This window comes from Chrysemys picta, chromosome 2, assembly GCF_011386835.1.
Source record: "Chrysemys picta bellii isolate R12L10 chromosome 2, ASM1138683v2, whole genome shotgun sequence".
Taxonomy (NCBI): Eukaryota; Metazoa; Chordata; order Testudines; family Emydidae; genus Chrysemys; species Chrysemys picta.
Window position 1 is genome coordinate 22,005,761 of NC_088792.1, and position 14,144 is coordinate 22,019,904.

The 14,144-nt window shown below is 39.3% G+C and overlaps 1 protein-coding gene across 2 annotated transcripts in view; it reads left to right on the top strand.

Annotated features, from left to right (window-relative positions):
- Window positions 1-14,144, top strand: part of UBE3C (ubiquitin protein ligase E3C) — a 179,469-nt gene that overhangs the window by 76,749 nt on the left and 88,576 nt on the right. For both annotated transcript variants that reach the window (XM_008162984.4, XM_065582755.1), the window contains 2 exons: window positions 626-783; window positions 2,415-2,641. In XM_008162984.4, coding sequence (XP_008161206.1) covers window positions 626-783; window positions 2,415-2,641 — 385 coding nt within the window. The remainder of the gene's footprint in view (window positions 1-625; window positions 784-2,414; window positions 2,642-14,144) is intronic.

Sequence of the window (14,144 nt, forward strand, 5' to 3'; positions counted from 1 at the left end):
TTTGTTTTAGAACTACAGAGGTGTTAACTGCCCACTTCACCTTGAATAGTCCCTGACATGTTAACTCCTTATGCTAAACAATCTTTTCCACCATGTATATAGAGGCCAGGTCTACACTACAAACCCACATTGGTATAACTATGTCTCTCCCTGAATGATGCAGTTAGACCAACCTAACACCTAGTGTAGACAGCATTATGTCGACAGAAGTACTTCTCCCATTGACGTAGCTATTGCCTCTTGCTGAGGTGGATTTAAAGATGCCAACAGGAGAAGCTCTCCCGTTGGCGTAGTAGTGTCTTCACTGAAGCGCTACAACGGCTGTGACGCTGCAACGTTTTAAGTGTAGACCTGCCCTTAGCTGTGACACTGAGTACCTTTCCCATACCTGAAGAAGAGATCTTTGTAAGCTCAAAAGCTTGTCTTTGTCACCAACAGAAGTTGGTCCAATAAAAGATATTACTTCACCATCCTTGTCTTATGAGTATCCTGGGACCAACATTGCTAGAACATTGCAAATTTTATAGTACTAGTCAATAATATTTTGACTATGTTGATGAAGCTTAAAGCATTTTTTAAAAGGAAACATTTAATTGATTTTGTATTTTGATTTTTATATTTTAAGGTCTATGGTCCCACTGCTTCAAGTAATATCACGGGGATCGCCAATGTCTTTAGAAGATTCCAGTCGGATCATTCCACTCTTTTACCTTTTTAGTTCTTTGTTTAGTCATTCACTTATTTCTATACATGATAATGAATTCTTTGGTGACCCTATAGAAGGTAAGAGCTTCAAGCATTCTCTAGGATCTAATCTGACAGAACTTACTCTCTTGAAATTCCTGTTGATTTCAGTAGGAGTTTTACATGAGTTACTCCTGGGGGAATTCTGCGCTACTACACATGTGCATGTTTTTAATTTTTTGAGCAGAAAAAAGCTTCTGCTAAAATGTTGCTGCAGTTCCATCTTTTGCCCACCAGAGGGTACAGTTGTGCAAGAACAGCAGCAGCTCCCATCAGAAAATAACTCCTGCAATTATGCCTTTTTCCCACCAGAGGGCTCTGTGGCGATAGAACACAGCAGCAGCTCCCAGCCAGCTAGGGTAGAGAAAAAGCCTGCCTTCTTTGCAGTGCCTGTCAGGTGACAGGCTATGGGGAGACAGACAGCGTGGGACTGCTGGGGGAGGGGTCAGACAGGGGCTCATAAGGGCTCCTGGGGAAGGACAGACTGGGGCAGGGCTGAATGGGAGAGCAGGCACAGGGCCACAGCGGGTAGGGAGGTTCAGGGCCACATGGTGATGGGGGAAGGGTGCAGAGCTACATATAGCGACAGGGTGGCTGAGTGGGGGCACAAAGGCACAGGTGGAGGGGGTATAGACACACAGGACAGGGGAGAGGCTGGGTGGGGGCACAGACACAAATGGGGAGGGGGGAGAGGGTACAGATCCACAGGAGGTACAGGGCCACATTGGGATAGGGGGAGTGGGTGTCTGAGTGGGGGTGGAGGGACATGTGGACGGGGGGTTCAAGGACACATGGGGGTGCAGGAACACACGGGGACAGGGGCAAATGTGCCTGACCTGAATGGGAGAGGCTAGGGGTTAGCCAGCATCTGCATGGGGGAAGTTCCCTAACAATCCCTACCCACCTCTGAAAAAAACCTGTTCCATGCTTTTCTCACCCATACCCGCAACCCTCCAAGTTCACACCCAGGCTCCTTCCCAGCAACTTACTTCTCTCTCCCTCAGCTTCTCCGTTACCCCTGACTCTCCCAAGCCTTTGCACTACTTTTGAGGGGTGCGGGAAATATGGTTTTGTAGTTTAAGTGAATTATTACTCAGAGTTCTGTACTATGTACAGATTCCTAGTAAGGAATCTATTTATCAAAAAACATTTCCTGAAACTTTTTTGTTGTCTGTATTGTTACAGACATACTTGCCGACAGTTATTTTGAAATAAAATAACCAAAAATTATTGAAACTGGTGTGATTATATTGTGTTATTTTGATAAATAAAATATGCAGAATTTTGCAGCATTTGAAAAATATTGTGTGCAGAATTTTTAAGTTTTTTGGTGCAGAATTCTTCCAGGAGTAAAGTAAGGACCATGAAGATTGGGTCTGCAGGCTGTTAGCTGAACATTAAGTATATAGTACAAAAATTAAGTGCGCATGTTAATATCCATTTCATTGTAATTTTAAGCCAGTACTATTGTAATAATAAAATGACTGATAGATTCATTAATTTTTGCCAACTTATGTTTTGTAGCTTTTGTTTCCTTTGTGCGTCTCCTTTCTCTATTGTGTGACTGTTGTTTTTGCACAACAGAGTAAAAGAATAATTATATAAATATAGAAAAAATTGATTAGAAATGTTATTTTAGAAATGTAACCTTGTAGTTTTTGTAATTGTAGGTCAAAGACAATCATCAATGATGCCTTTTACACTAGAAGAGCTGGTAATATTATCACACTGCCTTCGAGATGCATGTTTAGGAATCATCAAGTTGGCTTACCCAGAAACAAAGCCAGAAGTTCGTGAGGAATATATTGCAGCATTTAGAAGTGTTGGAGTTACAACAAATACAGAAATGCAGCAATGTATACAAACAGAACAAAAACGATGGATTCAACTGTTTAAGGTACAGGATGTCATTTTTCAGTTACAGATTAAACAAGACTTTTAGACCTTCTTCTACTGACATTTACCATAACAATATTTGACTGCAGTTTGTTTCACAATTATACTTCTAAAGATAACCTCTGAGATAGGAAATGTGGAATTTGGAAATAACATTTGCTTTAATGTGAATTCTGCATTTAAGACTATACAGAATAACAATGTCATTTTGGTGACTGTAAATTAAATAATTGTAGCTTTTTTTTTTAGATGACTTGAGTTTGTTTCATATTTTAATTGACTTATGCAGGAGTTGGTATAGAATATGAGTATTAATTGAGGCCTGATATGGCCTCAGCAAGATGTGACTAATTTTAAGCATGTGAGAAGTTCCATTAACATCAGTGGATCTGCTCACATGTTTAATGTTAAGAGTTAGGAAGGAACAATAAGAACATAAGAACGACCATACTGGGTCAGACCAAAGGTCCATCCAGCCCAATACATTGTATACCGACAGTGGCCAATGCCAGGTGCCCCAGAGGGAGTGAACCTAACAGGTAATGATCAAGTGATTGCTCTCCTGCCATCCATCTCCACCCTCAGTTTGCACACATACAAAATGGGAAATGACTGCCTAGGAAGGAGTACTGTGGAAAGGGATCTAGGGGTCATAGTGGATCATAAGCTAAATATGAGTCAAGAATGTAATGTTGCAAAAAAGCACACATCATTCTGGGATATATTAACAGGAGTGTTGTAAGCAAGACAAAAGAAGTAATTCTTCTGCTCTACTCTGTGCTGATTAGGCTTCAGCTAGAATTTGCACACACATAAAATGGGAAATGACTGCATGAGGGAAGATAGAAAAAATTGGGTTTGTTTAGACTGGAGAAGAGAAGACTGAGAGGGGACATAACAATTTTCAAGTACATAAAAGGTTGTTACAAGGAAGAGGGAGAAAAATTGTTCTCCAGAGCCACTGTGGATAGGACAAGAAGCGATGATCTTAAATTGCAGCAAGAGCAGTTTAGGTTAGACATTAGGAAAAACTTTGCGACTGTCAGGGTGGTTGAGCACTGGAATAAACTGCCTAGGGAGGTTATGGAATCTCCATCATTGGAGATTTTTAAGAGCACGTTAGACACACACCTGTCAGGAAATGGTCTAGATAATAATTAGTCCAGCTATGAATGCAGGGGACTGGAATAGAAGACCTCTCGAGGTCCCTTCCAGTTCTATGCCTCTATGAGTAAGTGCCTTGCTGACCTGCAGGCTCGTGAGATTGATATTCACTGCTGTTACACCAATTTCACAACTGCATCGAGACTAGTGGTGGAAAACTGCTGTAATGCAGTGGTGAATCAGTCCAATGCAGTATACTTAAAGTACGTCTGTACTGCAATAAAAAACCCGTAGCACAGAATCTCAGAGCCCAGGTCAATTTACTGGGGTTTGTGGGGCTCATGCTACGCGGCTAAAAATGATAATGTAGGTATTCACACTTGGATTGGACCCTCCCGATGGGGAGGGTCTCAGAGCCCAGGCTCCATCCTGAGCCTGAATGTCTTCACTACAGTTTTTAGCCGCAGAGCCCCAATTCCCACAAGCCCAAGTCAGTAGACCTGAGCCATCTGCGGCTGTGCTGCAGGTGTTTTATTGCACGATAGACATACCCAAAATGTATGTTATTCTTAAATAACTACCAATATGTTCCTACCCAGTTTTACCCAGGGAAACCGAAGGTATGAATTAAGGAAAGCTGAGAATGTTGGCAGGAAAAAACCTAAGAATATAACTGTTGCGGGGGGGACGGGGGAAGCGTACTTGACTTGCCATGAAATTTCTGCAGCAAACACATCTAGTCAGCTAAAATTGCTCATTAAAGGAGTGGGAGCAGAAGAAATGCATTTTCCAAATTGAATGCTAGATTTACAGTCCGTTTAATACTGGTGACCTCTCGCACACTAATGTTCAGTTCGAGTCATCAGCTGTCCCTTCAGGTCTTTTATCACTGCTTTTGTCAAGCTATCTATTTAATTGAAAGAAGTTAATTGAATGAAAATGATCAACTAAGCTTGTATTAATATTGCTAATGGAACTTTCTTCTTGGCCATGTTTGGAGAAAGATGTCATGCTAGACTTTAGGAAAGGCCCATTAATGCTTGCACTTAACCTGATGGGCTAATTAAGGAATGCTTATTCATTCTACAAGTCTATGATAGCCTCTATCCAGCCCATTCTGCCTGATTTTACAACACATTTCACTTATGAGCATGAGCATTATGAGCATTAGTAGCAGTGAGAGTAACTGATAATGTTTTGATAGCATTGAATACAGTCCTAATGCATCACTGAATTTGTAACTTGTGCAGATTGATCTAATATATGTTTGCACAATTTAATTTAATTACTTGTCTTTAAATTACCAAATAAGCTTTCAATTTAAAGATCACAAATTGAGACGCCAGTATTTCTATTTTACTGGGAATGACAGCATGTTTTATGTATGTGGTTTATATCATGTCTTTCTCTATTTGTGCCTTTTAGTTTATCCTATTTTATCATTCTCCTTCACTTGCGGTTATGATAAAATTGTCTTAACATTTTGTTTTCTTTCAAGCAACTATTGAATTCGTGTCTTCTGATACAAGATGATAGTTGTGTATACAGTACACAAAAAATTACTCTTTTCTAGACAGCTACTAGACTACAGAAAAATTATCTGAACTTATTTACTTTTCAGTTTACCCATACTATTCTCAGTAGTTTGTGTTTTGTCTATTAAGCCAATTATAAATGTAAATCTTAAAGATATCTTAGTGTCTAGTTCTGATCAGAAATGTGGTTAATAACAAAACAGCACTTGTTGACTTTTCAAACACATAACTAATTTATTGATAAAATTTAACAGTCAAGGCTGAAATTCACCTTGTTTTGGCAAGATTTCAATGTAAGTCACTAGGTCTTTTCCAAAGGAGACCATCCAGACTTGACACTTGCTTTGCACTGATTTACAGTAAAGAAAAGTGAGCAGTACGTTTCTCAAAAAAAAAAAAAAAAAAAAGGTAAAATACTTTGCTGAAGTTAGAAATTGGAATAGCTTATCAAATAATAGACTGTTGCGTAGATGAGTGTAAATACATCTTAAAATACTCAAGGAACTGACTGAGGAGATATCTGAGCCATTAGTAATTATCTTCAGAAAGTAGTGGAAGACAGGAGAGATTCCAGACCGTTGGAAAAGGGCAAATAGAGTACCAATCCATAAAAAGGGAAATAAGGACAACCCTGGGAATTAGACCACTCAGCTTAACTTCAGTACGCAGAAAGATAATGGAGCAAATAATTAAGCAATCAATTTGCAAACACCTAGAAGATAAGGTGATAAGTAACAGTCAGCATGGATTTGTCAAGAATAAATCCTGTCAAACCAACCTAATAGCTTTATTTGACAAGGTAACAAGCCTTGTGGATAGGGGGGAAGCGGTAGATGTGGTGTATCTTGACTTTAGTAAGGCTTTTGATACTGTCTTGCAGGACCTTCTAATAAAAAAACTACAAAATACAACCTAGATGGAGCTATTATCCTGTGGGTTCATAACTGGTTGGAAAACTGTTCCAACCAGTTATTAACCCACAGGATAATAGCTCAGTGTAATCATCAGTGGTTCACAGTCAAGCTGGAAGGACATATCAGGAGGGGGGGGGCGTCCCTCAGGGATCAGTTCTGGGTCAAGTTCTGTTCAATATCTTCATCAATTATGTAGATAATGGCACAGAGTACACTAATAAAGTTTGTGGATAATACCAAAATGGGAGGGGCTGCAAGTGCTTTGGAGAATAGGATAAAAATTCAAAATGAGACCATTTCTCCAGTTTGTCCAGATCAAGTAAATAGAATGAAATTCAACAAGTACAAATGCAAAAGGAACAATCATTTCCACACATAAATGGGAAATGAGTGGGAAGGAGTACTGCAGAAAGGAATCTGGGGGTCATAGTGGATCACAAGCTAAATATGAGTCAACAGTGTAACACTGTTGCCAAAAAGCAAACCTCATTCTGGGATGTATTAGGAGGAGTGTTGTAAACAACATATGAGAAATAATTCTTCCACTTTACTCTGTGCTGCTTAGGCCTCAACTGGAGTATTGTGTCCAGTCTGGGCACCAAATTTCAGGAAAGATGTGAGCGAATTGGAGAGAGTCCAGAGAGGAATGATGATGATTAAAGGTCTAGAAAACATGACCTGTGAGGGAAGATAGAAAAAATTGGGTTTGTTTAGTCTGGAGAAGAGACGACTGAGGGGGGACATAAGTTTTCAAGCAAGGGCAATTTAGGTTAAGTATTAGGAAAACTTGCTAACTGTCAGGGTAGATAAGCCCTGGAATAAATTACCTAGGGGGGTTGTGGAATCTCCATCATTGAAGATTTTTAAGAGCAGGTTAGACAAACACCTGTCAGGGATGGTCTAGATCAGTGGTTCTCAACCAGGCGTACGTGCATCCCTGCGTGTACGAAGAGATCTTCCAGGGGGTACATTAACTCATCTAGATATTTGTCTAGTTTTACAACAGGCTACATAAAAAGCACTAGCGAAGTCAGAACAAACTAAAATTTCTTACGACTACTCTATATACTATACACTGAAATGAAAGTGTATAGTGTGTGTGTGTGTGTGTGTGTGTGTGTATATATATATATATATATATATATATATATATATATATATATATATATATATATATATATATATATATATATTCCAATTGATATATTTTATAATTATATGGCAAAAATGAGAAAGGAAGCAATTTTTCGGTAATGTGTTGTGACACTTGTGTTTTTATGTCTGATTTTATAAAGCAAAGTTTTATAAAGCAAGTTTTTAAGTAAGGTGAAACTTGGGGGTACGCAAGACAAATCAAAGTCCTGAAAGGGTACATAGTCCGGAAAGGTTGAGAGCCACTGCTCTAGATAATACTTAGTTCCGCCTTCAGTGGAGGAGACTGGACTAGAAGACATCTCAAGGTCCCTTCCAGTCCTATAATTCTATGATTCTGTGATTATTGAGAAAATATTTATTTCCTTTTCCTTTCATTTTTCTGAACTCTATAAAAATGGGGAAAGATTACTGGTTTCTAATGCCATAGCTACATAGCTAAGAAAATAGGGTATAGTCTTCTCTATGAGCTATGCTCTGGATTTCTCTTACTTGTTTTGCATGTATTCCACGCTCCACCTCCATTAATGTTTATGGAAAGAACATGTATGCAATATTTAATACTGACATACACTTAAGTCCTGATTCTGTGAATGCAGATGTGCTTAACGATAAGTATGTGAGTAGTTTCAATTTAAATGAATGGGATTATTCACAGTAAAGTTAAGCATGAGCATAACTGGGGCATGAGAAGTGACACAATTTGACATATGGAACCATCTGACCTCTTTCCTTTCAGTAGAATACCTCTCTTCTTATGATACAAATATTGAAATAGAAATATCTGTCAAAATATGATTTGATGCATTTAGAATTCTAAGCCTTTCTGTGGAATCAATAACAGGAGTTTTTCAAACACTTAAGTAGTTGATTATATTGTACTAAGTTCTGAGTTGATCATTCTAAAACAGTAGAGTCAAAAACTAGGTTTCCTGAAGTTTAACTTACACTGATGCTTGCGTCTGGTACATTATTAGAAGGAAACTCCCATTTGTATGTAGTTTTTTAAAAATATAAACAAATTTAAAGGACTCATTTTTGTTTATTGTGCTTTTCATTTTTAAGAACCCAATACATTTTGTTGGGGTAACTCCAGTCCCAGCTAATTTAATGTAGTCTTCTTTTAAACTATTTTTAATTTTCTTTAACAACACATCCTTTTAATTCACATGGAAAAAATTTTTCTAGATTTTGTATCTGGGGGAAAAAGAACAGGAGTACTTGTGGCACCTTAGAGACTAACAAATTTATTAGAGCATAAGCTTTCGTGGACTACAGCCCACTTCTTCGGATGAATATAGAGTGGAATAAATATTGAGGAGATATATATACACACATAAAGAGAACATAAACAGGTGGGAGTTGTCTTACCAACTCTGAGAGGCCAATTAAGTAAGAGAAAAAAAACTTTGGAAGTGATAATCAAGATAGCCCAGTACAGACAGTTTGATAAGAAGTGTGAGAATACTTACAAGGGGAGAGTGGGGGGCAGCTAATGGAATCTCAAAACTTTAATGGCTCATCTAGGCTGCATTGAATTTTACAAGGGCAAGGTGACGAAAGAATTCCTGTGTAATCAAACAATTCTCCTAATAGCGTTTTCTTTCAGTCTTATTCCAACTTGCGGGACCTTCCTTTACAAACTGGATATTAAAAGGTCCTTTGTTTAGTGAGCTCTGGTCAAGTGAAAAATTCTCTAAGTTATATCTGTTCTTATCAGTTTAATATCTAGTGACAAATCTCTTTGGAAGGTCCATTAAGTTCTTTGTTGCTTTTGACACCTGCCCATTAAGACTGTGTTTAAGCAAGAAATACCTTGAAAGCACTGTCTGTGCATTTCTTCTACTTGTTTTTCAAGTGCTATAATTTTAAGTGGCAAAGTGGATTCCTACTTGTGGTAGCTTTGGTAACTTGCTTTAGGCTAGTTCTCCTGTAAAAATATAATACATCCTTCCATTTGTTTATTAAATATATTTGGGTAGGGTTACTGTCGGGGACTTTTTAACCCAGACGGCAAGGTTCGTTGTCTGACCGCAGAGTGAGAGACAGGCAACACCAGCAAGGTCCAATACAAGCTCTTTATTGAAGAGTGCACACAACAATAGAGAGCGGCCCGTCTCCAGAGAGAACCAGCCACGATTACAACACCTAGTGAGATTATATAGACAGTTCCATCGCGTCATAGTTAAGCAACTTAAAACCCCCAAAACCCCCTTTACTAGTTAAAAGCTTCTAATATTCATGCATATCTATGTTCTTTGACAGTACAAACAGTTCATGATTCCTCAGCAGCTTCTTATCAGCTTTTTCGTCATGCACTAGAAAGTAGGGAGTTAAGAACAGAAACAGGGAGTGAAGACTGCAAGTCTCCATATGTCCAAACAAACTGTTCCTAGTACATTTGGTACAAGAATACGGTCCCCCCCTTTATCTCATTCTTTGAAGCCCAAGCAAGCATGTCCTCATGTTTCACAGAGAGACAGGAATGGCCCAGCAACTACAGTTAGCCTAACTTTGGCTAAGATGGCCAAACAACCTGTTCTATACTCCATTTTCCTTGGACCTAACAGTCCCCCCTTTGTCCCTGGAGTACCTCGAAGGGACTCCTGGGACAACTAACTACTGTGAGTGGTAAACTTGGGAGTTTGTTACCTTTGGACAGAACACACCTTGGCGCCCATCCAACGTCCAACTTTTATCATAACATACAAGACCAGTAAGCCGCATATAATTACAACGGCGCTTCGGAGTACATTATGGAGCCAACCACTTATATTTGGAATCCAATTGAACAGGTTACTTCACTAGGATTCAATTCGCTTCCCTCCGTGGTCCTTTGCTACCTCCATAAGGTGGTTTGCTCTTTTCTAAGTGGCATTATAAACATCTGGAACATACACACAGCATTTTTGTCCAATTAATGCACATGTTTCTCTCTGAGAGGCCAGTAAAATATTTAGAGCCAAGTGGTTTTGGAGAACCACCTGCCTTAGTTTTTTTTGTGCTGTTGCCAAGTCCACCAGGGCATTGGCGTTAGTCTAATTTCTCAGATGTCTCGGTGAATTACCCAATCCCACATGCATTCTCCCCATGGACTCGGCAGGATTCGGTATGTGGGAGCCCACACCTCCCTAACCGGTCCATATGCTTGGAAGGAGCATTGAGAATGTCCGCACTTTCACCAGGAAGTCTCCAAGTATTTTTTTATGGCCACAGATCAGATGGTACTCCTGATGTGTCTGTAAGGGCAGTGGGCCAAGCCTGAACATGCTAGATCCCACTGCAATGCCTTCCCAGCCTCAGTGATATTCAATACCATCTCTGTCAGCAACTTCTGGGTCGTAGAACTAAGGACGGAGATAACATGTAACTCACCAATTCTAGCCTGTACCTGGGTTAGCTGTGCTCCACAAATAAGGCTTGTGGCCTTCTTTAGTTGCCCTAATTTCTTATTATGTTTTTGGTTCTTAAAAATATTTTAAACTGCTGCTGTACTATTGGCCTTATCCCATAGGGATCCGGTCAAGTCTCTCTTCTTTTTAGAGGAAATAACCTAAGCCCTCTGTTGTGCTAATCTAATACAGCCCTTTTTGCATTTAAAATCCAATTAGGGAGGGCAATACATGCTGAAGGACTTATTCAAAACACAGGGCACAGCCTGTAGAATAAACCCTAAAATTCAATCAAAACCACATTCTCAAGCATGGGTCCCACAAGTTTCTTCCTGCCAGTGTATAATTCTTTGTTTCTTCACCAGGGTCAGTTTTTAATGTTTTTTTTTTTGTAGTCAGGAATTCCTGGACTTTGGTGGTTTCAATGGAGCGAGTGTTTTTTTTTCTTTTTTTTTGAAACAGTGTGGTTCAGCATCATACAGGGGAGAGGTTACTAGCACATCACTCTGTAATGGGTTTTGCTTCTTTTAGGAAAAAATCCAAAGGCACAGTAGGTCTGTCAGTGGACAAGGGAGAGGTTACTAGCACTTCACCTTGTCTTTTTTTTTTTTCTTTTCCCTGCTGTCCAGAAGGCACAGCAGAGTTAGAAGGAGGAATAGGCTGATCATCAGTCGGAGAGTCCTCCCGACGTGAGGGGTCTTTTTGCAGTGAGAAGCATGAGTCCAGGTAGGCAGTCCTTGGCACTTTACAGCAGAGTTGGTGGTTAACAGGACTTGGAAAGGGCCTTTCTAGCATGGAGTCAAAGCAGTCTTTCATTAATGGACTTTACGTAGACTCAGTCTCCTGGTTTCAATGAATGGCAGGACTGCTACCGTCTTTAGGTAGTGCTTCTTTACCTGTGAAAAAACCTAACACATTTTATTAGTGCCTGGCAGTGTTTTGCAGATTTTACAGCTGCTTGGGCACATTCAGGCCCCCCTTTTCTTGGCTGTCAGCCAAGTCTTAGCTGTGGGCAGTGCCCTTGGATGGGCCAGCATCTTATCTTTGGACTGAGCTTGCTAGCTATTTTTTTTTTTAACAGTTAACTCGTTCTGTTCCGTTCTTTTTTTCTTTTTTTTTTTTCTTTCTTGGCTTCTTTTAACCTACAAAGGAAACTTCCACTCTTTACTCATACACTTTTTCTTAACAATGAACACATACACATTGCCATTATACAGTACATTAGTCTTATTATTCAATGTATGCCATATACACCCTTCCAGTAAAATAACTTTATTACAGAGCTTTGGAGCAACAAACCAGGACAAGCACACCCACCTTTGAGGAGTCCACTCGGTACAACCTCTTGTGTCCAATAGCTTTCCTCCCTCCCCAGCCCTCTGGCTAGAAATCTGAGGTAGCCAGAAGGATTCCATGGGCAATATGGGGAATGGGTTAACTTTCCATGTCTTTGCTTCCAAAGACTGTTGATATGCAAATTTTAACAACATTTTTTTTTTAATTAAAAGATTTGACCAATGAAGCCTTTTTTTTTTACTTAAGCAAATGTATTAGACTTAGTATATTACATTTTTTTTGATTTATTTAAACACTTTGTATTCTAAGTTGAATAAAACAAGTATCTGCTTTTTATTTCAACCCATTTATTTAATTTTGAACTAGACTGTCTTATGAAAATATTAAACACAACAATTCTGGCCACAAGACAAACACCACAAGACAGGCCAAAGAACACAAAAATAATTTCTATTGTACCAGTAAATGCATGGTACATCGAATGCTGTTCAGCTGGCATCCGTTTTCTCTAATGATCTGAAAGACAAAAGAACAGAGGTCTACCCCTTCTGGGTAGTCAGTCATTGCTTAAAATATTTCCTTTATATACACACATACTCTTGTTGATTTTAGACAAAACAGAGGAATTACCCCATATTTCCTTGTATTTGTTTTATAGGCAGCCCAGGTTTCAGTGGCTTCTACCTTATTAATAAAATAATTTGCATTAATACAGATGCTTTCTGGCTTGCTTCCAGATTCAAAGCTATCCACAGCTTAAAGATTCTTACTTTAAAAAAGGACACAATTAACTTTTTCAGACTTTTGATTGCCTTTTACTTGTAACTCTTGCTTTTAAACACACAGTGATCTGAAAAAGACAACACAACTTATATTGGCAGGTTTGCATTTCTTTTACCTCTGCTACAATATACACTGCACATGTTCTGGGGAAAATGCACATCCTCTCCACAATTCAATTTCCACAACGCTAGCCACATCAATTTCTACTCAAGGTGTAACCGTTTCTTTTATGCTTACAAAATCTCCATGCACCCACAGCAAAGTGTCAGCTCGACCACACAGAGCCAGGGGCACTGTCCTTCTTTCTCTTTACCAGATCTTTTATCTGCTATTTTGTTACCCAAAAACAAATTTAAATCTTATATTTTTCTGGCTTTGACTACCCTGCTGCAGCCACAACTTTTGGTCTTTATTTAAAATATTTTAAATCTTGTAGCATTAAGTCACTTTAAGGATTAAATGCTAAATACCTTAAACAACACTAGTTTCCTGTGCCTGGCAAAAGTATTCTCGGTTTTGCAACTTTAAACAATACCAATTCATCTTAAACTTATAAAATACAGATTGTACACAGCAGGAGTGTTCTTCAGCAAATTAGACTAACGTATTCATAGTCGAATAATTCCACTTAAATAACTTCTTGCCTGGATTACTTACAGAAATTCTTACTAAGTTTCACTGCTTAATTCTCTCTAGCAACTATAGAGTTAACTTCTCGCTCTTGGGAGGGCTGTTCTTTTACACCTTGGGGTCTCCTGTGTCGTCTCTTTCAGAGATTCTAGTCCAGGCCGGCTGCCTGGGGCTTCTTCAGCGTCCCCAAACCACACCAGCTCCAGGGTCTCAAAGGCAGACTGTTGGATCTCACTGGACAGTTAAGCTTTGCAAATGTAATCTCAGCACTGTAACTTGTACTGCCTTTGGTTTGCCTCTGTCTATATTTTTTCACAGCCAGCTGGGGCCGAAAGCAGTTTTTCTTTTGGTTTATAGTTATACCATACAAATAAATAATCCATTTCTCCCGGTCTAAGATCAACCAGGATATTCCTGAGGGAATCCACCCTGTCAACAGAAAAGGTTCTGCACCTTGGCCAGTCTTTAGTCGGGGACAAATGGGTAGTAAAGGAAGGCCATTGAATTTGGCATAAGTTTCTCATTTAGATTTAGTCAAACCGGTTGTTCCAGAGATTTCCTTCCAATTTCTAAGTACCAGAGACAACGGGGCGTCCCCCGGGCACTTGCTGCCAAACTGTCCCATTTAGCCTGTAGGGACTCTAACCCTACTCTGGGGACTCTAACCCCTTTCCCGGGGACTCTAACCCCTTTCCCGG